At 37.8% G+C, this 25,259-nt stretch overlaps 2 protein-coding genes across 2 annotated transcripts; one reads left to right on the forward strand and one right to left on the reverse strand.

The window, feature by feature from the left end:
* The first annotated feature begins 2,288 nt into the window (after positions 1-2,288).
* Positions 2,289-8,936, forward strand: LOC593397. The gene is made up of 2 exons (XM_792873.5): positions 2,289-3,797; positions 7,063-8,936. The coding sequence occupies exons 1-2, from the start codon at positions 2,393-2,395 to the stop codon at positions 7,986-7,988; spliced, it is 2,331 nt and encodes a 776-aa protein (XP_797966.3). The 5' UTR covers positions 2,289-2,392; the 3' UTR covers positions 7,989-8,936.
* Positions 8,937-12,995: 4,059 nt separating this feature from the next.
* Positions 12,996-25,028, reverse strand: LOC105437646. Its single transcript, XM_011664486.2, has 8 exons — positions 24,754-25,028; positions 22,840-23,030; positions 22,319-22,429; positions 21,882-22,031; positions 20,183-20,786; positions 19,580-19,800; positions 18,924-19,099; positions 12,996-14,049 (listed from the first exon to the last, which is right to left on the reverse strand). The coding sequence occupies exons 1-8, from the start codon at positions 24,869-24,871 to the stop codon at positions 13,443-13,445; spliced, it is 2,178 nt and encodes a 725-aa protein (XP_011662788.2). The 5' UTR covers positions 24,872-25,028; the 3' UTR covers positions 12,996-13,442.
* Positions 25,029-25,259: the final 231 nt, after the last annotated feature.

A 25,259-nucleotide genomic window follows, 5' to 3' on the forward strand; every position in this document is an offset into this window, starting at 1 on the left:
AAACAGGAAAATTGTCCTCTTACCCCCCCCCCCCCCCCCCCACCCTGCTTATTCAGCGGCTGGCTGAGTCGTTGCGAAATTTTCGGCCCGATTTAAAAATATTAAACCCCCCCCCCCCCCCTTGAAAAAATCCTGCGTACGCCACTGCTTATTATAATACTTGTATTTTCTCGAAGATTCACTTTCCTATAATATCAGCTAAAGAAATCAGAGGTTTAAAATTGTTGGGGAAACTAAATTCAATAAGGATTAAGAGTCAAGAACGTTACAACGAATAGTCTTTTTTCTCTAATAATTTAAGGAAACGTCTAAGATTTCGCGCTTCACGCGGAAGGGAGAAAATTTCATTCAGACAAAGATGAAGAGTTGAGAACAGTAATTTGTACTAATCGTTTTTTTTCTCTCATAATTTACGAAAACGTCTATACAAGCGCGTAGCCAGGATTTCATTTTAGGGGGGCGGTAGTGAGCACGCAAAGCGTGCGAATCACTTAAAGAGCGCGCGTAGCGCGCTCCCTAGGGGGGTGGGTGCAGGGAGGGGGGAATTTGAAAGAAGACGATTCGTTGTGCCTTTCTTGACTCATAATCCTTGTCTGAATTCAGTCCGCCCCTCCTGCGCATAGCGCGGAAGCTTTGACGTTTCATTAAATTAGTAGAGAAAGAAAACGATTCGTTGTACCTTTCTCGACTCCTTTCCCTTTTTCTTCCTACGTCCTCTTACTTTTTTTTTTCTCTTTCTCTCTCTCTTTTTTTTTGGCCGGCGTTTTTTTTTGGGGGGGCGACCGCCCCCACCGCCCCCCCCCCCCCCGTTGCTATACTTCCGCGCTTCGCGCTGGAGGGAGGAAACTTCATACAGACAAGGATTTAGAGTCGAGAAAGGTACAACAAATCGTCTTCTTTCTCTAAAAAATTTAAGGAAACGTCTAAGCTTTCGCGCTTCGCGCGGGAGGGGGAAAATTTCATTTAGACAAGGATTAAGAGTTGAGAACAGTAATTTGTACGAATCGTCTGCTTTCTCTAATGATTTAATGAAACGTCTAAGCTTCCGCGCTACGCGGGGGAGGGGGGACTGAATTCAGATAAGTATTAAGAGTCGAGAACAATACAGCAAATCGTCTGCTTCGCGCGGGGGGGGGGGGGACTATATTCAGACAATAATATTAGTGAACACTAATTTATTTATTTGCTCCCGAAAATTTTTCCCTTTTTCGTTGGTGCCCCCCCCCCCCCCCCCCCTTGGAAGTCGCTCGACCGCCCGTTTGGATTGTTGACATTTTGGAATTACGGCTAAGCTTCCGCGCTTCGCGGGGGAGGGGAGAACTGAATTCAGTATTAAGAGTCGAGAACAGTACAACGAATCGTCTGCTGTGGTCTGCTTCGCGCGGGGGGGGGGGACTAAATTAAGACAATTAGTGAACACTAGTTTTTCTTTGCTCCCGAAAAAAGTTCCCTTTTTCGTTGGTGCCCCCCCCCCCCCTTCCTTTGGAAGTCGCTCGACCGCCCCTGTTCGGATTGTTGACATTTCGGAATTATAAACCTTTGAAAAATCGACTTGTAACCTTCAGCACATCCCCTCCCCGCTCAACTGCATTATTGGGTCTTCAGACCAACTCATCCCTATAAGACACTTGCCAAAAAGCCTCCCTCGAACTAACAAACAAACAAACTACAGTAAGATCAATGCATGTCTCCCAGAAAGCAAATAATAGACAAGGTTGTAAAATTAGAATGGTATCAATAAACGACTCAAAACCTATTCATATAGAATTCTATAGTTTTGTACACCAAATCACGTGGGGAGAGATTGCCAGAAACCATTAATCTCACAAATTTAACATAAACTTAATCCGAATGTAATTATAATCAACAATATGTGTATCCATTCAAATAATTATATCTGAACAACAGTACCGATTTTTTTTTGCATTTGTTCAAATATCTAGATGTAGTTTTTCAGTCAAAACAGGTCATGCAAGACTCTAAACTACCGCCTATAAAACCGACTGTCGCCACGCTTTCTTCACAATTACTCTGTTAGAAAGCTGTTTTTAAAGTTTTTAAAATGAAAGTATTGCTGGTTAATCAGGATTGTATTGGTAAAGGCCACTGCGTTACCCATCCTATTGTTAATTCCTACTTTCTATTATGATTGTCCAGCGTGTCAAAGGCTCTTAAAGGAGTCTTATCCAGACTATAAAATCAATGGATTGGACGACTCCGCCACCAAGCGCTATTCAAAGGATTTAGAAGACAAGGATTCTCTATTTTGAGACCGCTATTCAGTTTAGCAGTTGATGTTTGAAGGTTTGCTCTCTTATGAAAAATGGCAGATTGAAAAGAGGTTGTACATCTCATATGGCAGCGTTTGGCAGGTTGGTAATCAAACTTAAGAATGGCTGACTTGACTGAAACAAACGATGTCATCTCATCAGATAATATTCTGGATCACCGTGCTGACACCATACCTACCCTCGAAGAATCCATCAATATTTTCGCTGGATACAATGTATTATTAACTGGTGATGATTGTGACTTAGCGAACAACGATTATGACTTTGCATCTGATGGAAAGCCATTCGACTGTGTAATTGACAATAGCAATGATGTCGGTAAAGACCTTGAAGATAATCTCCTAGAAGAAAAGGATTTACACGATCCCAACTATAATCTAGTAAACACATGCGTATCAAGCTATGTGCCATCGTGGATAAAGTCTACCTCTGGTTACAAACCCGCTATCACAGTAATAGTTGAAGACACGTCCACAAAGCAAGACGTTCAACAAGACGTGAGGCTGGATCATACGATGAGAGACAAAGGAACTACTGAGACTAAGTCCACATCGGATTCACATCTTGTTAAAATCGTTGATCTTTATAAAAGTGAAACACCTACAACCAACAGTGTCACTTCATTAGATGAGGACGGATTAGATGAGGAAACAATTGGATTGAAGCAACAAATGGAATTTAAAGGAAGAAGGCATTCAATGAAAATCGTCAAGACCGAAGATTCATTTGATATTAAATCAAATAAAGATTATTCGGCAGATGATGAATTACATACTTTTAAACCCAAAGAGAATAACAGTCACAGTGTTGAGAAAAACAACAACCAGGATGTTCTCTTAGATTTGATGTCGACTCATTCTAGAGAACCGAAAACTACGGCATTTTCTCTTCCTAACACACCTCGTCAATTGGCTCCACCATGCCCTTCAACTGGCAAATCTCGCCGACCACGCCGTTACTCGTTAGCAAATGTAAGCAACATGAGTTTAAGTGTACATGAAGATAAATCCTTTTCCCGAGAGATTCGTCAGCATCAGATTTCTTTACGGAATAGGAACATTGGGGGTCCTATCATCGAAGCAAATAATGAAGTCAGTGATGACAGTCACGATGGTGACAAAATAAAAACGTCATCATCAGTAGATCTAACATCTCCTCTCGAACGAGCCAGGTATCTTCAACGAAGACGAGCTTCACATGGAACCATTGCACCTATTCTACCAAGTCTTCATCTCCCTCGTTCTCCTAGGAGCAGTGTTGTTTATACTCCAGCATCCACATCAGAACCTGATATCGCAAACAATGATGAAGAACATGACAAGGAAGTTTCCTCATCAATATCTGAGGCAAAAGATGACTTGAAATTGCTTGAAACTGAAAACACAGAGGGACTGCATGTTTACAGGCGGAACAAGAGACGATCATCCTGGGCTTGTACTGGGACTCATACCAACATCAAACCCATCTCCACCATGGATCTTCTGAGACAGAGTAACACACATCAAGGTAATATTAACATTAACCTTCCTCGATCTTTGCAGAATAGATAGGAGAAGAGAGTTAAGGGAGAGGGAGTAGATCGGGAATGGGATCGAGGAGTCGTTTGGGAATGAGAATGGAGGAGAAGGGAATCGGTAAGAAATAAGTGTCGCAAAAGGAGGGTTAAGAGGAAGGGGTAAGAAACAGAATGAGAGTGGTGATGATTGGAGTAGATGGTAGTATAGGAGGAAGTCGATTGAGAATCGGACTGAGGGGAGGATGGGTCGACTAGGAGCCATGATATGGGCGAGGGCGGGCAGTGGCGGATCCAGGGGGGGGGGCCCGGGGGGCCCGGGCCCCCCCCCCCCCTTGAGAAAAAATCATGTAAAATCACGTGATTTTTACCTTTTTGGGGGGTTGGGCCCCCCCCCCTGGCGCTCAAGGGGGGGGGGGGGGGTGCAAATTGATTTTTTTTTGAGGATCAAAAAAAAAAATGTGCTCACTACCCCCCCCCCCCCCCCCCCCCCCCCCCCCCCCCCACTGAGCGAATTTTTGGCCGGCGCGTTTTTCAAATTTTCGGGAGCAAAAAAAAAAAAAGTTGGGCCCCCTCCCCTAAGAAATCCTGGATCCGCGCCTGAGGGCGGGGTCAAGTGAGAATAAGGATGAGCGAAATTTGAGCCATTCCACCAAGTAATTAGGGAAAAGGTTCCAACATTTAGACAAGGACGAAAATTGGCGGGCACACTTTTAAATTTTGCCGAAAGGGGGTTCCACAAAATGTTGCACCCGAGGTTTTAATGTTAGTTAGGATTTTTAAACTAAACAACCAATGATCGCGATGAAAAATAAAACAGACTTCTTGTGATAATCTAAACTAAAGTACAGTAATCCTAAAACCCGAGTTCTTAATATTTTGGCAAATGCACTTTCTTCCAATAAAGACATATTAGTGAGTATCGTGGCTATAGAAGCCTATGATTTGATGTCACATGTTCGCACACTGTTGAACATGCTGCCTTCATGAGATCATTCCGATTTATTTGTTTTTAGAACACCAGTACATAAGGCTGGCAAAAATCCACACAATTTAACTTATTCTTACGCGATAAGATTCTGAACCAGTAAAAGGGAATCCCAATTAGGAAAATATATCGTAAACATGATTTGACTTCAAAAAGTAAAACATGTGAGCTAACATAAAGAGCAACAAAAAAGTTTCTTTATTTAGCAATGTGTAATAAATTACAAGGCTTCAAAATCCTGTGAACTATCCACTACATAAGGATAATGTCCGTATTCTAGTTAGGATAAAAAATTTAAATTGCTGCTGGGTTAAGCCTGGTCTAAAGCTAAGTTTTACAAGATAGACCATGGTCAACGTTCTGCTTTTGTTCAATAAAACTTAGGCCCAAGCAGTACCAGGTTTATATTGAGTCATACCTATACTGACCAAAGAATTATGACTGTTATCATGGTTGCAAAACATGTACAGTCATAGCTATTGCAGTATAAAAGAAAGAATAAGACTAGGCTTTAGCCCTGAAAGAAATTCAGAAAACATAAAAATAGATCGCAAAGGTAAATGTAACGTTTCCAAAATTTGTCTCTATAGAGATTTCCAGGTTGGAGCAAATTTTGTCTAGAATATAAAAAATGAAATAAGAAAGCAGTCAATACAGTCTGCAGGGTCTTCTTGTTTGTGTCTTTGTCCTTTCGCTTGAAGTTTGTCTGGAATTCTCCCAGGGCATACGGGGGTGTGCCGCTCTTAAAGGCCACTTTTTTTAACAAAAAATCCCTAAACATGGATCCCACTTTTAACAAAATTACTATAAAAAATGGGCTAGTTTTTTTCAAAATTTCAAAAATGTTTAGGTTCTTTTTCGAGAAAAATGCCCCCAAATTACCACTAATAGTAGATGGGGGTTTCGAGGTTTGAGCGGCACACCCCCGGCCAAACCAAATCTGAGCCCCCCCCCCCCCCCCCCCCCACCGGGAATAATCTACGTGACTGTGTGTGATTTATATAAACAGGGGATAGAAGCCTATAATTATGTATAGCACCGTTTCCATCCTTTAATTTTACTTCCAAATAGACTATTGTTAGAAAATGGATTTGAGTCTAGCCAAAGCGGTAGGCTATTGTGTGGATAGCTGATAATAAAAATTACTAACGCTTTGATCACTTTCTAAAAAGACATTTATTGCGATGGTACTACTGACAGTATAGTCTCTCACTTGAGACCTGAGTCAAACTGTTCCATCTGCATAATGCGCTCAATAAATGGCGACAGTTGACTGCAAAGAATAGTTCAGTAGATTTATAAGAGCAGTGATATTATTCCCCAAAACAGTATATGATCCTATGTCCCACTCGCTTTATTTGACTTGTATACAAGAAATTGACACTGGTCAAAGGACGAAAGGGTTTGCAACACCTAGGCTAGTAGAATCGATGGTCATTCCTGCCATCTTTCCAGTCCATTAGCAGTTCAACAAGTCAGTCGTTACCTTTTCGATCAATATACTTCTGACATATGTTGTTCGGATTCATCAACTGTTATCGACTGAAGTCGTAACATCGATCTGAACAACTATGGATTAAGTTGTTGAAAGAAAGATTGAAACCCACGATTTATCGCCAAGCATATTGTAGGAGAAATCGATGCCGTTAATATGTAAAGATGACACACCAAGGTCGCGATCTAAGCTCTTAAATCTCTTGGAATTGTTCGATTCTTAATTTAATAGAGTAACATTCACTCCTCAATAAATGGATTAATGAACTCTTTCATAATGCGTTGGTTTAGTCAGATCAGGGAGGGGTAAATGTCATTTTCAATCATGTGTTCTTCTCTCTCTCTCTCACTCTCTCTCTCTATCTCTCTCGAGACCAACTCTTCTAACACCAATTATCCTTTAATTCATAATCATTTTTTCCTTTTTTATTTGATTTTTTCCCACTAGATTTTAACTTTGCTTATTTTTATGTTAACAATACATCATATATAAATTACTTAGCGACAGTTATTGTGCATGTTATAGGGTGTGGGTGTAGGGTACTGAGGTAATCAACAATTTATGATCTTTTTTCCCTTTCATTCTCTTAGTCCCATAAGTAAGAGATCATAGCAGTATATGAAAAAGAAATATTCTTAAAATGCTCTTATTTAAATGTGAGTCTTAGGATCAAGCTTGTTGCCACAGGTTTGTAAAATCTCGTAAACCCAAATCTGAGTCCAGTGCATTTACTATTCTCAATTCATTTTGTTCCATTTCATTTTTCTTTCTATAGAGAGCCAATGGGGAACACCTGCCTCACGTGATCCATACCATGTAACAGTGCATTTCATCACAGACCCAGGCCAAGCAGATGGGCTACGGAACTTCTTACGGCCAATCACATCAGCTATTGTACCTCAGTTTGCAATCTTCAACTATGCTGAACGAAGTGCCAATGTTCATCTGCCTGAACTTGAAGATGACGATCATACTAAGATTCCAGCTCTAGCTATCGTTGTGTTCATACAAGAAGAATTAGGAGCAGAACGATTGGAAAATGCACAAGGATTCTTAAAGAAAGAACCCTGGGCCCTCCACCACCGATCAGAGTTAGGACCCAATGCAGTGCCCTATCCAATGAACAATCAGGACTATTATGCTCATGCTAACAACACACCATTATGGGCTGTTCGTCAGGTCCACTGCGGATCAGATAGACTACGTTGTCAGCTCTTTGTATCTGATGAGCATTGGTCTAGCTCCATCCAACTATACTCTACAATTCTAGGACATGGTGTGCAGTATCAGAAAGAAGATTTCTGCTTCTTCAACATCTACTCCGATCCGACTCGGAATCTAGAGATACAGCTGTCCTTGAAGCGGCTACCGACCCAGTACACTCCCCTTCCTATGGAGGACGTCATCTTACAGTTCAAGATTGCTGATATGGGGAGTCTTGTTCCTCTTCTACCTCATGTATGCAGTCCAATCAGTGAGAAGAGATGGCAAACAATCGACTTTGATGGCAATAAGATCCTTCTCTTACGAGGAAGTGAGAAGGCTGGGAAGTATAATACTCCTCGGATGGAGCACACAGGAGTGGCAAACAAGAGGAGTACTGAATCATCAACAGGTCCATCAGATAATGAACGATCATGCACTAAACAGAGAGGAAGACGTCATAAACATGGCCCACAGAATTTAACAACCAGTGTTTAAGGACATTCACCAGGAGCATCGTAACAGAGATGGTGACATCCTATTCATACTTTCTGTTGGCAGATTTCTCCTCAGCAAATTAACTAAATTTCGACCTAAAAATATTTCAAACGAGCCCTGCTCACCAAGATTATAACACTGGCCCTAAATATGTATTTTGAATTACCAATAATGGTAGATTTACATGTAGTAAGTTTGCACTCTTAAAGCAAAGTTTGAAAAAAGTTGTACACTCAAAATGTACATTCCAGGCACCTTGATATTGGTATGGATACAGAATCCTATTCCCCAAGTATCTTGCATTGTTCTGAGATATATTGGAAAGAATGATTGCTGAGGGGGCGGGGGGAGGGGGGTGGTAGTATCTTGATTTGTACTTTTTCTTTTTTCTTCTTCATATTTATGTTCTTTGTTTGTTTTTAATATTTCTATGGTAGGATGTTTTATCTTGTAAATGTACATCTATCATGCGAAACACATAATTCACTGAGTCACAAAGTTCTGTTCTATAAACGCAATACTCTTAGTGATCCACTACTGATTTAACTGAAACCATGAACCTGTGAAACATTACATATACAAATATTTCTTTAAATTATTAAATATTCCTCAGTCAATGATAAATAACACCCTCAGATGAAAAGTATGTATATATATCCAGTAATTTATTTTTGATAATCCTCCGTCACGGTGATGTACAAATAATAATTAAAACAATTGAAATAAAAATCCTTGACCGGTTTCTGAAGAAATCAAATTGAAACAGTCATAGTGAAGAAAAGAACTCTCAAGGATTTTATTTCAATTGTTTTAATCATTGTTATTTATATATATATATAGATTTATATAGAAGAAAGTAAAAATATTTTGATGCATAACAATTATATTTTCAAAGTCAAATAAACTCATTACTTGACAAAGCCCTAAGGGAGAAAATTGGTGAAAATATTTCTTCGTCTACGGAGCATCATTATTTCTTGTATTTTTGTGTTGATATCTGTATATCCATTTAATATTTATTGCAACCATACACAAGTAAAATTTGGATTTCAGAAATGATTGCATAGATGAAACAGCTGTCAAAGACAACATGTAATCAAAAGACTTAAAGACAAGTAACCTAAATGGTTGACACACGGTGACACATTGTTTACCATAATATTAATATATGACTTGTAATTATTACATTCACCTCTACAAAGAACATATCTACTCTTTGTAAGAGTATGGTATGTAAGATTATACATCTCTTGAAAAAATCGGTTAAGTAATGTAAATAGAAACTAGCTCTTGTTTCTTAATTGTACTGAAAGACAAGATATATCAATATCATTTGAAGCACTTGTGTATACAGAGAATATTTGTTACATTTACAGACTAAGATCATCAACATGTACATGCAAATGTATATATTTTGTGACAGAAAAACCAACCAGAGAGGATAGTATATGAAATGTGAATTGAGAAAGAGAAAGATTTGTCAGAAAGGATGGTATATCAAAGGTGGATTTGGAAGAAAAATGTTTAAGAGAGCAGTTTATAAAATGTGATTTGGGAAAGATTTAGAAATTGAAACTTCCAATACTTTCATGATGACAGCAAGTCAGTATAGATATTCTGCATCACTCAGCTGATTTGAGAATATATACACATCACTCATTTTATCATTGATGGAAGCAGATAGTGAACCAACCATACAGAATCATAATCTGTTATGAGTATCATTACCCGTATTTAAGTAATATTGACTGCCTTCTGGGCAATACGACATATATCGCCAGAACCGTAGGTGAGGGTGATATATGACAAGTCGTATTGCCCTGAATTAGGCAGTCAATATTACTATTATTAACCACATCAGACATCTAGAGCAAACAAGAAACTCTTACTGTCTTATACTCTTAAACTAGCAGGACCCGCGGAAATCCGCGGGATTCTAGAGGGGGGCGGGGGGTGTAAATAGATATATAGAGACTGTCTAAATTAAAACCACCAAGAACTTTATTTGCCATTCAGGCCATTAAAAAAATATACATGTTTAGCGTCCCCGCCCGCTTCCTTTTTGGGGGCCGCCTCCTATTTATTTATTTTTTGAATTTTTTTTGATTTTTTTTTTTATTTTAAAAAAAAAAATTTTTAAAGAAAATAAAACGGCGTCCCCATCCGCTTCCTTTTTGGGGGCCGCCCCCTATTTTTTTTATTTTTTTGAATTTTTTTTTATTTTTTGAAAAGAAAAAAAAAACATCAAAAGCACTGCTAAAATTTATTTCCGATTTAAAAAAAAAAAAAAAAAAAAATGTCAGCCGCCATCTTGAAAAATAGCCCGAATGTCAGGGAAAATGTACGGAGCGGCCATTTTGAAAGAAAAAAAAAAAAAAAGGGTCTCCTCCTTCCCATTTTTCAAAAAAACAGGACGCTAAACATGTTTTTTTTTAAAATTTGGCCTTATATAAAAAAATAAAAAAAACGATCCAACTGTACCGGTAGTTATTCTTTAAGCCACTGGAACTGCGTAGAGTTCCGTAGTGTGGCGTACCGACTATGCAGAAATTAGGCTGCGTATTAATGGGAAAATAGTCCCTGCGTAGGTTATGCGTAGGCTGGCGTACAGGTTTGCTTATGGTTGCTTACTGTGTGGAAAGCTTTTACTGCTTTGTCGATCTGGCGTAGGGTAGCGTACTGTTGCGTAGGCATGTAGCGTAGTGTTGCGTAAAAAGGCGTACTTTCTGCGTCGAGTTTCTACGCCGAATGTACGCGAAAAAAATTAAACATGTTGAATTTTTTTCGTTCATCTTGCGTACCCCTTTCCGTCCCTCAGTATATAGTAACGTAGGCCGGCGTAGTTGGTACGCAACACTACTCAACTCTACGTATTGACCCCACGCCAATTAGTAACCCGCAAGTGTCACAAATAAAGTATTAAAAATATGCTCATCTGACCCTAATTAAACGCCTAAAACCCCTGAGCTTTCGGGGGTTTATGGCCCCTTGAAACCCGTGGACCCCACGCCTATATACTCTCAACCCGCTGCGATCTAACTGACCCCCCCCCCCCCCCCCCCCCCCACTTTGAAAAATGTTTCTTGAAGCCTTCATGTAACATGCAAGAATGGTGCATGGTGATGTCGATTTTTTTTCTGCACCCCCCCCCCCCCCCCCCCAAAAAAAACAATTTTACTCATTACGCAACTGATTGTTTTGCAATGCATGAAGTCACATGCTTCTGTCTGGTTGATATTGAACTATTAATATGCAAATGTACAATTCATAACCTTATTCAATGCTTTCTTGTAATTTACTGTAAAGATAAGAAACAAATTTTTGGCACTTCGGCCCGCACGCTGTTGTGTTGACGGGTTCTTCGATGGATGGATAGACGTATGTGTAGTTATATAGTTGTACGAATATTGGCCTGCTTGGCCCCCCAAACTCTTCGACTCTAGCGCAGCTCAATCTTGGTCAAAGCGCCCCAGCCGCAGCACCGTGTATACTGTATGTGTTGACTGAAGTTAGCTTGCGACTGAACTGTCAGTCCAATGGTTTTCTTGTGAAAACTTTCCTTTAGAAAATGATAATCAAAATTCAGTATAAATGGCCGTAATAATCACAAAATAAGCTTTGATTTCATACCTCCATTCACGAAAACTATATAAAAATCGCGGCAATCCTGATGGAAATAGGTCTCTAAGTTTGGACGTCGACGGGAATTAGCCCCGTGTATCTCTCTGGCTTGTGCAGCGAGTACAAAGCACACCCTATGGTAAGATGTCTTACTCGGGGGTTATCCCGCCCTTTGCATAGAGCATTTAATACGTAACATAATGTGAGTTGATGGTCATCTGTTGTGTGTCTGTTTGATACAGCTACTACAAAGCACATCCTAGCTGCAACAAAGCACATCCTATAGCAAGACGCTTTACTCTGGGTAATCCCGACCCTGTCCATCGTGCATTTAATACGCAACTTAATGTGAGTGGATAGTCATCGGTCGTGTGTCTACGGATGTAATGTTGAATATCCATGAGGTATCTCTGTCGTCACGCATATCCTGCATAATGCATGTCGCGTCTGTTTTCGCCCTGGACGTCGACACGGAGGAGGACCTCGGGCGGAGTATAGCCAATTCCACAGAGTAGACTCTCCCGCGGACGATGGCACCGGGCACGGGTACCCCGAGGGGAGGGTTCAGGAGGAGATAGCCGCACCAACTTGGGTCGGCGATCTCATTAAAAAACAATAGAATACAAAGGCTCGCCGAGACGTCGCGCCCCCCGCGGAGCCTTAGCGTATTACTTATATAGATTATGTAGGCTACACAGGGTTTCCTAGCATTAGAAGTTGCAAAAACATTGTCAAACCAGCACTGTTCATCCAGTGTTTGACAGATTTTCGATACACTGCAAACAGTTTGCCTAGGGTGCGATTGTTACGTCACAATGGAGTTTGCGCAAAGTGCGCATTTTCTTATACGCGTTGCGCGATGTAAATTACATTAGCTGATGTGCGATGTAAATTACAACTGAATCTCCCGGCCCCCCCACTCAGTGTTATTTAGGGTACGCATATGCGTGTTCCAACCGACCCCCCCTTTTCAGCAAAAGTCCGGTGTGTAAAGTCAATACGGCTCGACCTTTTTCTTTTGTATACGAGCCTTTTCAGCAAAAGTCCGGTGTGTAAAGTCAATACGGGTCGACCTTTTTCTTTTGTTACGAAAAGGACTTTTTGGCAACACGCATGCGGTCATTTCGAAACCTGAGTGGGGGGCCGGGCTGAATCTACATTAATGCTCACTAGTTTAACACACATTTTGCCATTGACTTTTCTGAGCGGGCTAAAATATTTGTCCATTGGTTTACTGTATAACCTATATTGCCCGCCAAATTACACACAAATCCCATTGACTGTTCTGAGCGGGCTAAAATATTTGTTCATTGGTTTACTGTATAACCTATATTGCCCGCCAAATCACACACAAAATCCCATTGACTTTGCTGAGCGGACTAACTTATTGTAATTTTGTTGACTTATCCATCAAACCTTGAGGGCAATAACATTTAAAAATTGCCCTGCTCAGATGTCTGATACGGTTAATAATAGAATATATTGAGATGTGTTGTGGTCTAGCAGATACATCGCTGGACTGTGGATCACAAGGTACGCAGCTCGAGTCCTGCCAGGGCACTAATGTTCTTTGGCAAGACATTTATCTACATTCGCCACACTCGACCCAGGCGAGGTGAATAGGTACCTGGCAGGAATTAATTCCTTGAAAGGGTGGAGCACAATAATGGCAGCCATGCTAATGCCAAGGTAATAATTATGGAGCGCCGGGAGTGTCAAGTTTGACAAGCTTGACAGACACAAGCACTATACAAGAACCCACTATTATTATCATCATTATTCTTACAAGAGCTCTCTTGTTTAGAGTGTAGTGAAGAGATGATCCAACATGATTCAATTTCCTGCATGGTCCACATCACTGGATTGATCAAGACTCGATGATTGAATGTCTTCTAATAGACTCCTAAGCTTCTTATTAACACTCATAATATGAGATGTATCCTGTAATCTCTTTACAGCTGCATTGATAGCCTTAGTAGTATCCATACATTCCTGTAATGCTTGCTTCCTCCTTGTATCCTTAGCTCCTCCTCCTGACTCCTCAAGTGGATGGGTATCCATGGTAACAATGAATGCATCATCCAGGGCAAAGATAGGATTGTTGTGATACACAGCGCTCAGATTCTCCCACTGCCATGATGGAAAGTGGATAAAAACTGCACAGAAATGCTTACAAGGAAGAAGATGGATTTGCCAGTCACGACATGTACAGTGTGGCATGATATTTTCCTCACCAAATCGTAGAGTGTTGCATGCATTGGCTTGTTGTATCACAAATATTCCATTCCCATGATCCATGATGCTCTCTTTAGAAATATCATTCTGCATGCGATCTTCGATGTGACGTACTATTGGTCTTGGTCGATTTAGCAAGAACTTTGGTATTTGAGCATTGCTATGGCTGTAGCCTGCAGATGATCTGGCATTGCGTTCGAGGTATCTATGTGTAATAGACAATAAAAATAACAAGGGTAATTTAATGGAAGTCAAATGAAATGCATTGCCTGAATATCAGCTTATTAAGTGCGTACCAACGATCAGCCAAACAGAAAATAGTGATGATTCCAAACTGGTAAAATATGAAACAACTGACCCCTGACCATTGGACAAAATTCTAATCTGCATGTAGCCATGTCAGGAGAAACAAAATGAATGAAAATATGATAAAGCATTCAGACAAGAAGACATGAATAAAGCATATGACATGTTTTACAAGTTATATCAAGAGATATGTGATAAAAATGCACCAATCGTAACACTAGGACCAACCAGAAATAAAAACACTGCCAAAAATCCATGGATAACTAAAGGTATACTGAAGTCAATACGCAAAAAACAGAATTTGTATTGTAAGTATCAAAGATCAAATTTTAATTCACTATCTGGAGATAGATATAAAAAATTTAGGAATATTCTTACTTTAGTTATAAAAAATGCAAAGCGTAATTATTATAGTGATATTTTAAAACAAAACCGGCAGGACACCAGAAAAACATGGCAGACTATAAATCAGTTATTGTGTGGTAAAAAAGTGTCAGGAAAGGGTACCGACATTGAAAAATTTACTATTCATAAAAACGGAGGGAGTAGGGTGATAACAGATTATCATGAGATTGCTTCTGAATTTAATAAGTTCTTTGTTGATATTGGAAAAAACCTGACAGATAAAATACCACAGAATGATGCAGATTACACTGCATAGTTAGGACCTAAGCTGAGTAAAACTCTCTTTTGGAAACCAGTGACTGAAAAAGAAATTGAGAATCACATTTCTGCCTTTGATGTTAACAAGTCATGTGGGTATGATAACATATCAGCGCGACTGCTTAGTTTACCATTATCTCACATATTTAATTTGTCTTTACAGGAAGGTAAATTTCCTGATGCCTTAAAAATAGCAAAAGTAACACCAATTTACAAGAAAGGGCCAAAAGACATCCCAGGAAACTACAGGCCAATTTCTGTATTACCAATACTTGGAAAAATCTTTGAAAAAATAGTAAATAGTCGTTGATGGATTTCTTAGATGTGAACAATGTGTTGCAGCAACATCAGTATGGCTTCCGTAAAGTTATCTGTTGTTAATTTGTCAAATGCATTATTGAAATCAATAAATGAGGGAAAACTAACTACTGGTGTGTTCATTGATTTTCAGAAGGCATTTGATACTATAAACCATGACATTCTAATTAGTAAATTATCTCTTTACGGAAAACGTGGCATTGCGCTCCAGTGGTTCGCAGATTACCTCAGCAATAGATTTCAGTTTGTGAAATACCGGGAAACAATGTCTCAATATTTTAAAACATCATGCGGTGTTCCACAGGGACCTGTTCTTGGCCCAACTCTTTTTCTCATTTATATAAATGATTTGCCAAACTCTACAAAATTTTTCAACTTCAGGTTATTTGCTGATGATTCAAACTTGTTCCATACCTTTAAGACTGGTCAGAAAGATATTGATATGAATGAGGTGAATACAGATTTGAATAAGGTCCAGCAGTGGTGTTATGCCAACAAAGTCACAATTAATCTAAGCAAATCAAATTATATGATAATAAAGGGCAAAAGGAGATCTGTCCAAGTAAAAGGTGCTCTTGAAATATCTGGATCTAAATTACTTGAAGTAGGACTACAAATTGATAAGCATCTCACATGGATCGAACATATAACTAGATGGAATTTTGACTGCGCGCAGTCGAAAATGATGCCTCCGCCATAGAGCAATTTAAACAAGTTTGGAGTTTAAATCTCCAGTGGTTCTTGAGATATCATGATAACAATCTCAATGTATGGAATTTCATAAGTTGACCTCTGTGACCCTTGACCTTTGACCTACGTGCTCCAAAATCTAATCAGATTGTCTTCCTATGGTGATACACACTATCATTAAGTTTGAAGTTTAAATCTCCAGTGGTTCTTGAGATATTATGATATGGTGATACATACTATCATTAAGTTTGAAGTGAAAATTCTCCAGTGGTTCTTGAGATATCGCGATAACGATCTCAATGTATGGAATTTCATAAGTTGACCTCTGTGACCCTTGACCTTTGACCTACGTGCTCCAAAATCTAATCAGATTGTCTTCCTATGGTGATACACACTATCATTAAGTTTGAAGTTTAAATCTCCAGTGGTTCTTGAGATATTATGATAACAATCTCAATGTATGGAATTTCATAAGTTGACCTCTGTGACCCTTGACCTTTGACCTACGTGCTCCAAAATCTAATCAGATCGTCTTCCTAAGGTGATACATACTATCCTTAAGTTTGAAGTTTTTACATCTCCAGTGGTTCTTGAGATATCATGATAACAATCTCAATGTATGGAATTTCATAAGTTGACCTCTATGACCCTTGACCTTTGACCTACGTGCTCCAAAATGTAATCAGATTGTTTCCTATAGTGATACACACTATCACTAAGTTTGAAGTTTAAATCTCCAGTGGTTCTTGAGATATCATGATAACAATCTCAATGTATGGAATTTCATAAGTTGACCTCTGTGACCCTTGACCTTTGACATACGTGCTCCAAAATCTAATCAGATCGTCTTCCTATGGTGATACATACTATCCTTAAGTTTGAAGTTTAAATCTCAAATGGTTCTTGAGATATCGCGGTAACAAACTCAATACAAGGAATTTCATAAGTTGACCTCTGTGACCTGTGACCTTTGACCTACGTACTCCAAAATCTAATCAGATCGTCTTCCTATGGTGATAAACACTATTCCCGAGTCTTAAGTTTAAATCTTAAATGGTTCTTGAGATATTGTGATAACGGTCAAACGGGATGGAGGTACGGACGGACGTACGGACGGACAACCCGAAAACATGATGCCTCCGGCACCACCTTCGGTGGCGGAGGCATAAAAATGGTGAATCAAAATATTCGTTCAAAAGTCGGAATTTTGTTTAGAATAAGGCATTATGTCCCACAGAACATTTTAGTGCTATTATACAAAGCGTTAATCCAGCCACATATTTTGTATGGAATTGAAGTATGGGGAACCACATACAAAACCAACTTGACTTGTATTTTCCTTACCCAGAAAATGGCAATGAGAGCGTCAGAGCGATAACTTTTAGCCCAAGAGGTACCCATTCGGAACCCTTGTTCCAAAAGATAAACATTTTAAATAAAAATATTTACAACCTTCATTTCCTATCTGTCTCAACCTTCATCTATGACTTATTAAATGGCAATCTTCCTCATTCCTTAATTGAATACTGTCAGGTAATAGAACACAGATATGGCACAAGGGGCAAAGAACAAGGACAACTATATCTGCCTAAATACAAAACCACACAAGGTCAATTTTCAATATCATTTATGGGCGTGAAAATATGGAATAGTGGAATAGTATACCATATGCTTTTCGAAAGGGGTTAACAAAACATCTAAATACTTTGAGTTAAACAAAAGTTAAAACTTCTTAAAATGGCAAAAGGAAATCTCAGATTAGAGAATTTATAAAAAGACCACTAGATAATGATATATTTTTTATTTACTGTATGTTTGGTATTGATACGGAAGTCGACACACATTTGACTTCCATATATATTAAGTAAGGAATATTTCTAAAGGACTATTCTATTTCTTTGTTTACTTATATAGTTTATGTTACATGTATATAATGTAGTTAGTAAAAAAAAAAATAGTTTTAAAATTCTTGCCAAAGACAGGGAACCAGACTTGACTAGCACTTCTGCTAACTTCTGGTACCCCCTTTAACAACAAAAGTGTACACATAATATTTGTTATTCCATTTGTATACGACATACTTGTAAAACAATATTTATATTATTCATGTGTAATGTTATCGATCTTGTGTTATATTGTTATATTTTATGTAATCATGCTTGATACATTATGTTTTACTTGTTATTATTTTTGTTGTTAATAAACTCAAACTCAAACTCAAATATTTAGGAAGGAATGCCTTGTGTGTCCATAACATATATATGACCTTTGTGTAACTCTTTGATTTTGACTAATAACCAATAACTGTTGTTATGCATACTGAAATTAGAAATGAAATAAATACCAGGAATATTGTAGTAGCAAACAAGCTTGGCTCAAATAAAAGTGAACATCATGTTTTCATAGTAAGAGGCACAAGTGACCATTGAAATCAACAGTTGTTTTCTCTTATAAAACATTAAATGTCAATCTTTTCCAGGCCTTTTACAACAGAACATTTCTCAGTTCAATTAACGAGGAGGCTGATATTTGTCTGCTGGTGATGACGATATTACTGATATCTCAAACAGCTACAATTTATCACAAATTTTCTTCTTACAAGGTCTTGTTGAGTACCCCTAGCTCAAGTAATTCATTGCTAGAATTGTTATATTATGTTTAAGAGGTTCATTTAAGTGATATTCTTGACTCGAGCAGCAGAGAGCTTGCACAGGTGTTTAACATGTGAGGAAGTGTTTATTAAAAGGCATGAGTGCGCCCTCTAACTGAATATACATTATAGTCTCATTTAGTCTGTCAGTTGATTAAATCACATAAACAGGACACTGTTACAAGAATAAGATACATTACAGAGTAATGAAAAGGACTGTGATGGACATTCAACATAAGAATGTAGTTTTCCAGTGCTACTATGAACCAAACAGAGTAGGCTATTGGAAAAAAACTGGTCTAGGCTCTTCTTTTAAAGAAAATAATGCAGTCCTAGACTGCAGAATGACACTTTGATAACATCTTTTTTTAATTTATCTTGTTTAATCATAACCAAACTAAAACATACAAACAGATATATATTATGAATACAAGCAGACAAAAAATACTTACTTTCGGTAAGATTCTGGGAAGAAATTATTAATAAGTCCTGCTACCAAGTCTTTGATTGAACCATTGGAGTAGGGCTTGATGATATCATACTTGAGAACTTCATTCTGTTTATCAAATCCTCCTGCAGCATGGACAGTCAGATAAAAACTCTCCTCTTGGAAGCATCGAACCCATCTCTAAACAAAACAAGAACATAATCACATCAATTTAATCAGGATTACAAGAACTAACGTTTATAACCCATGATTAACTCAAATATGATAACATCAACATTGTACCTCTTCCTATATTTACACAAATTTAGATAACATTACTTTTTTTAATAAATTCATCGTTCAAAAATTAGTAGTCACATACAATGTATGAACAAGTTATCGCAAGTCTATTCAAGTCAGCTACCTGTTGCATGAGTATGAAGTTTGAAACATCTTTTACCAAGTTTGATTTGATTTGATTTGATTTCTGCCATTCAAAGTGGAAATTCACTTCTACTTATTTTTCTGACTAAAATAAGGCCCAACTAATGAGGTATAACCTCTGACTGAAATGATTTCCGTTTAACTTTAGTATGGCTACTACAACTGCCTTGATTTCTATAGATTCATTGTGAGAGATAATAAATTATGAGAGATAATAAATTGGTATTGTTTCCATACCTTAGCTTGAGGCTGCCAATAACTTGATAAGACAGAGCTTTCCTTCATGTCAGTATTGTTAAGTAGTTGGCTCATCAATTCTTCATACTTTCCAATAGTCTCTGCATGTGCTATGCGGCGAAGCAATGGTAGAACGATCTCCTTCTTCAGCTGTGGATTTTTAGAGATAAGTTCTCCCCATGCCCTCTCACAATGAACATGGGAAAGACTCACAGTACAATCTAAAAGATAAATAAAAGTGAATGCAAACTATGAGCACAATGTGGTCTGTAAAATTTACGTTTATACATTCAATCTTAGGTATGTAACGCTACTGTTCTCACAATACTGAAAGATAGATTTTAACTTAGAATTATTGACTATTCTATCAATAGTAATATCAGTAATGGAAATACTGTTGGCAACAAGCGATGAGATAAGAATCCTCGGACCCCTTGCTAATTCCTTGAAAATCAATTTCCAAACTTTGTCAAACTTGGTGAGTAAACAAATAATAAATATCGTCTTTATAAAAATGAAAATAAAGTACATTTTTTTAAATTTATCATTCTTTTATAAAAACCATTAAACATATTTCTCTTTTTATGTGTAAGATATACTAACCTTGAAAGCATGATTGTACAGCTTGGACGTCTGCTACATCCACTGCAAAGTTAGATGGTATCCAGTTAGGGTTCCACTTTGCAAATATATCCAAAGCCTCTTGGATCTTAGCAGATTCTTCTGCTTCTATAATAAAGGCACCAACTGCGACGTATGCAACATTAGTTCTCACATATAGAAGAAAAAGATACTTTGACCCTCCAACTACACGATGAGTGGCATCAAGGAGACAGAATTGGTTGCCATAACGATTCAAGAGTCTGCTCTGCCATGTAGACTGGTAGCAGAAGAGTAGTGGATGTTTAGAAGAATTTGGTCTATAGAGAAGAAGATCACTAGGATATCTTTTCCTCATCATATTAATGAACTCAGTCATACTGTCTGGATCCTGATTAGCTTTACGTTTCACAGAAGCCATGATATTACTGATGTCAGTGTTTGTTGGCATGTATCTACGACGAAGCGTGTCTGTTACATGTAACTCTTTGTGAAGGAAGTTCACAATGTGTTGCTTCATCTCACTGACTTTAACAATCCCTCCTCGAGTTAATGATCTCACCCTCTCTACTACTTCTGGAATGGTTGGTTCTCGGAGACCAGCAGCCTGTATAAATCAAGTTAAAGCATACTATGTGTTGATAGAGCTGAATGAAAACAATTCATCAGAAAAGCATGTGTTCAATGCAAAAATTCATGGAAAATTGAACAGAATATCATTATTATTACCAACTGGAAAATTCCATACTTTTTAGTTTTAAAGGGCAAGTCCACCTTGATATTCAGTTGGTTTAATAAAAATAGAAAATTGAGAGAAGCAGGTCAGTGAAGGTTTGAGTTTTAAAAAATGATTGAAAATAAGAAAGTTATCGAATTTTAAAGTTTTCATCAATCAAACACAAATTAGCAAATCTACGTCCTTGCGAGGCTCCCTTTATTTGCCCTGTACTAAAGACTTTAAAATAATTATATTTTTCCTTTAAAAAATTACAATCATACATTCACCTTAAATATAATTATTGCAAATATGTTTTATAAAACCCCTGTATGAAGCAACTCTATTCTCATCATCAATAACCAAGAAGATGAAAGATTATGGAATTTTCAGTACAGAGCAAATTGGGGAGGAGCTCGCAAGATACTGCAGTTGCCAATTTGTGTTTCACTGATGTCAAATTCAAAATTCACAACTTTCCTATTTTTAATCGGATATATTGCTCAAACTTTCATTTATTTGTTTCTCTCATTTTTCTGCTTTAATTAAAACCAACTTGATATCTGGGTGGACTTCTCCTTTAATAAAATTCATGCAAAGTTGATGCCTTTTTCACATTTTTTGTATTTTATTGCTTTAATAATTTCTTATATATTTTATTGTTTTAAATAATTTGGATGTGAATTTTTGAGCAGCATGTGCATCCACTTTCCTTCCAAGTCCCCAATTTTTGGAATTTTGATAGCTCTGAAAACTTGACACGGAGGCAACAGCATGAATGTAATTAAGTGGGATAAGTAAGAAGGAGCACGGAAAATACCTTTAATGTGAATAACAAATTTATTCTTCTTCAAAAGAGAATTTTTAGTAATATATTTTGTACTTCTGAACTGCGGAGCATGAATATCTATGAATATACATGTATACCGGTATATACATATAACTGATATAAGATTTTCATAAGTATAATTAATAGACCTACTGTACCTCATTTCTGATGGGATGTCCTTTATGATCTTGATCCTTTGGAAATAAAGCATAAAACTCTGATCTCTGCTGAGGTTTGTGGCCCTTAGATAACATTTTTCTAAATTCTGCAGCAGCCATCCTTTTGGTCCATTCCTTGTTTTCTTTCACCTGAGGAGGAAAACAAAACCTTAACATTCATAGATAGCCCTTTATGATGACAACGCTTACAAAAGTATGTGAAGTCTCTTCAACAGTCTTGAATTTGTATTTAAAAAAAATATTCTTTCGACCACTTAAATGCAAATATCAATAAATTTACCTCTTAGAAGAATTGTACGGTTTTCATTTTGAAAATTACTTTTTTTTTCTCTTTTTTTTTTTTTTGCTTTGAAAGGTTATGCCATAGGCAAATAACATAAGCTTGAGGCTGAAATCAACTGAAGCACTGTACATACCTTGATGTCTTGCAGTCTTGTAATCTGTATAATGATGATAGCTGCTGGACAGCTGACTTTCTTTGTCCGTTGTGAAACCATTTGCTTCTTTCTTTTCTTAGAGTTTGAATCCTGAATAAGTGACAGTCACAGAAATCAATCAAAATCATTTAGTTTTCACCAATTCATCACATGGCTTAAAAATAAAATACATCTTGATTTTCTTAACTTTCAACTTGGAAATCTTCAATGTGCATGGAATAGCCTAGCATTGAACCTTTAAAACAGAGAAAAAAGAGTTGCGATAGAATAGAAAATGACAGGAATTACAGTGTAACAAGTATTATCATCACAGCTCAGAAAAGTTACCCTACTGTAAATAATTTTGTTCTAAAACAGTAAAATGGAAACTATATAAATCAATGACTTTGTGTTATAGCCCCTCTTCTTTCCCTCTAATTACCCTTTCTGGCTACATGTAAAGGAAGGTACATTATATCTCTTTCAATTTCTGTCTGAAGTGTCTGATATTCCTGTCTTACCCTTGACTTTTCTGCTTGAATGGCATATTTTTCTTTCTGTCTGATATTCCTGTCCTTTCCTTGATGACATTCCATAGTCTTACGGCCCACCGCAATGAAGGGAACACCTGTAAATGGAATCTTGCACGGGTGCTGGTCTTCATCATACTCCCAACGAAGCCGGAAAGAAGATTTTTCTGCAAAGTTATAACCTGTCAAAAGAACCATCAAAGTGAGATATCCCATACCAGTTTGTCAAAGATGTTATTTCTTCAAAACGTTTCATGCATACCGGTATGTAAGGTTGTCAAGATTTCTGTCACATAAAAGTGGAGCTGTTGCCCACTCAGCCCTTACCTTCCAACATGTGCCTATGGTTGATTAAGTCACATATCAGTCCAAAAGGAGTAGTACAAATTTCAGCAAAACTGTAAACAGCCAGTTTTGACAGATTAACAAGTCAAACTTCACTGACATTACCGGTATGGGTGTAAAGTTTTGAAGAACAAAATACACCTTAGCATCATGGACCATCTTGAAGATCATAACATAGACCTACTCTCTTTCTTTCTTCTTCTTTTTTTTTTCTTTTTTTTTTCTTCCTTTTGAGTACAGACCTCTTTATAGAGTATTATCGTACTATACTGGGGGTTTCAGTCATCCGCTTGGGTGGGAGTCGAACCCGGGATCTTTGATGCCTATTACAATTTAACAAGAACAATCTTGTCTTTGCCAATCAATATCTTGCTAGGGGCATAGACATAATAAGCAACAATCCATATTCACTGACCAAACTGCCAATTTGAAATTTTCATAGACTAGCTTAGATCTCATATTTAAAACATTCATAACTTTCTAATTATTGGTCCAATTTAATTCAACCTTTGGGCATCTTGTTTATCTTATGTTTCTACATTCATAGAAATCAACTCATTATGAGGGCTGGATCTCCCATTTCTAACATCAACTTAGTAACAGCAGGCACACTGGCACAGCAATATCATTTTCATTTTTCCTAGATTGGATTTGGAAATTGGAGTTGGACTTCTCCTTGAGGTTTGGATTCAGGTTTTTCAGCTACATGTCAAACTTCAAAAGAGGGTAAAGGTGCTGACATGTAGACCTAACGTTTGTGGTATTCTGTATTTTATCCTCTGGGCCCTGTCTTATAAACAGCTCATATTAATCTACATCTACATCTAAGGTGGTACTGGACAGGACCAATTGGTATATACGTCCAGATTTCCGTGGCATCGCAAACTGTCAACAAACATCACAACTAATCGCAACTTACATCATGTATTTGCGATTGTATGGATCTAGCTTGCCTTGCAAATAATGACATTACCTTAGTTTTAATGGATTGCATAAATTGGCTGGAAACCCCTGTGCGCAAAGTGTTGTCTCGTTTTTAGAATGAGTTTTTTAGTTGCAGCGCAATTTTTAGATCACGATATCTCCAGAATCCTTTGACTTTGATGATAAATTTTCTAGTCACTGTCTAGTGGAATCAATTTGTAGTAAAATTACTTAGCCGTCCATTTGGTAATAATTGAAATAAATAATATTTGTGTCGAATATCCGCGAACTTTGGTCACCCATTGCCATTGGCCTTGCGGAGACCACAAACTTGCGATTGATTGGAGAACTTGCAATTGATTTGGATCAATCGCAACTGTTTATAAGATGGGCCCTGATATGGTGACGTTAGACTTTGAAGGTCGGTCCCCAGATGTACCTGCCTGCATGTACGTCGTCTAGCTAGTCTGTAAAAACCCAATTACACACAAGTACAACAAGCACACAATATTGCTCGCCTGGCCTGGCCCACTGGGCCACATTACATTAGTGCTGGAGCTCGGCTTGGCCTGACAGCAGAGCAGAGGCGATCGCGATAATTAACTTAGAAACCAGATCGAAATAGTCCATGCTTACCCTTTCCAAATGCTTTGTCCTTGTTTAATACTACGAATTTCACGCGAGAGGATTCCTCCAGTTCCTCTATTCCTTGTTTCAGTGTTTCCAAATCTGGAAAGAAGACGGGATTTGCCATTTTTAAAGTTCCTAAATCAGCCGGCAAATGTAATGAACATAGCCCAACAAATCGTCACATCGTGATTGCCAATTTAGATGCAAATCTGTAAAGATCACCAGTCACTGATCTCTATGTACATTGACATCGATGAACTTACACCCGATTAGCCTTTTGTGCCCAAAATAATTTATTAGGATACCCCCCCCCCCCCCAAACACCTTTGTAAACAAACAAAAACCATTTTTTATTTCTTGAATAACAAGCTAGTCTGTGGGTCTATCCCTTCTTTTTTTTCTTTCTGTACGGTGAAGGTTTTAATAATAATAATACAATATTTACAGAGAAAATAATAAACAAAAGTTCCTCTATGCACTTTATTCACTACACGTTGCATATGAACCAAGTT

This window comes from Strongylocentrotus purpuratus, unplaced genomic scaffold (assembly GCF_000002235.5).
Source record: "Strongylocentrotus purpuratus isolate Spur 01 unplaced genomic scaffold, Spur_5.0 spur5_scaffold_15, whole genome shotgun sequence".
NCBI classification, from domain to species: domain Eukaryota; kingdom Metazoa; phylum Echinodermata; class Echinoidea; order Camarodonta; family Strongylocentrotidae; genus Strongylocentrotus; species Strongylocentrotus purpuratus.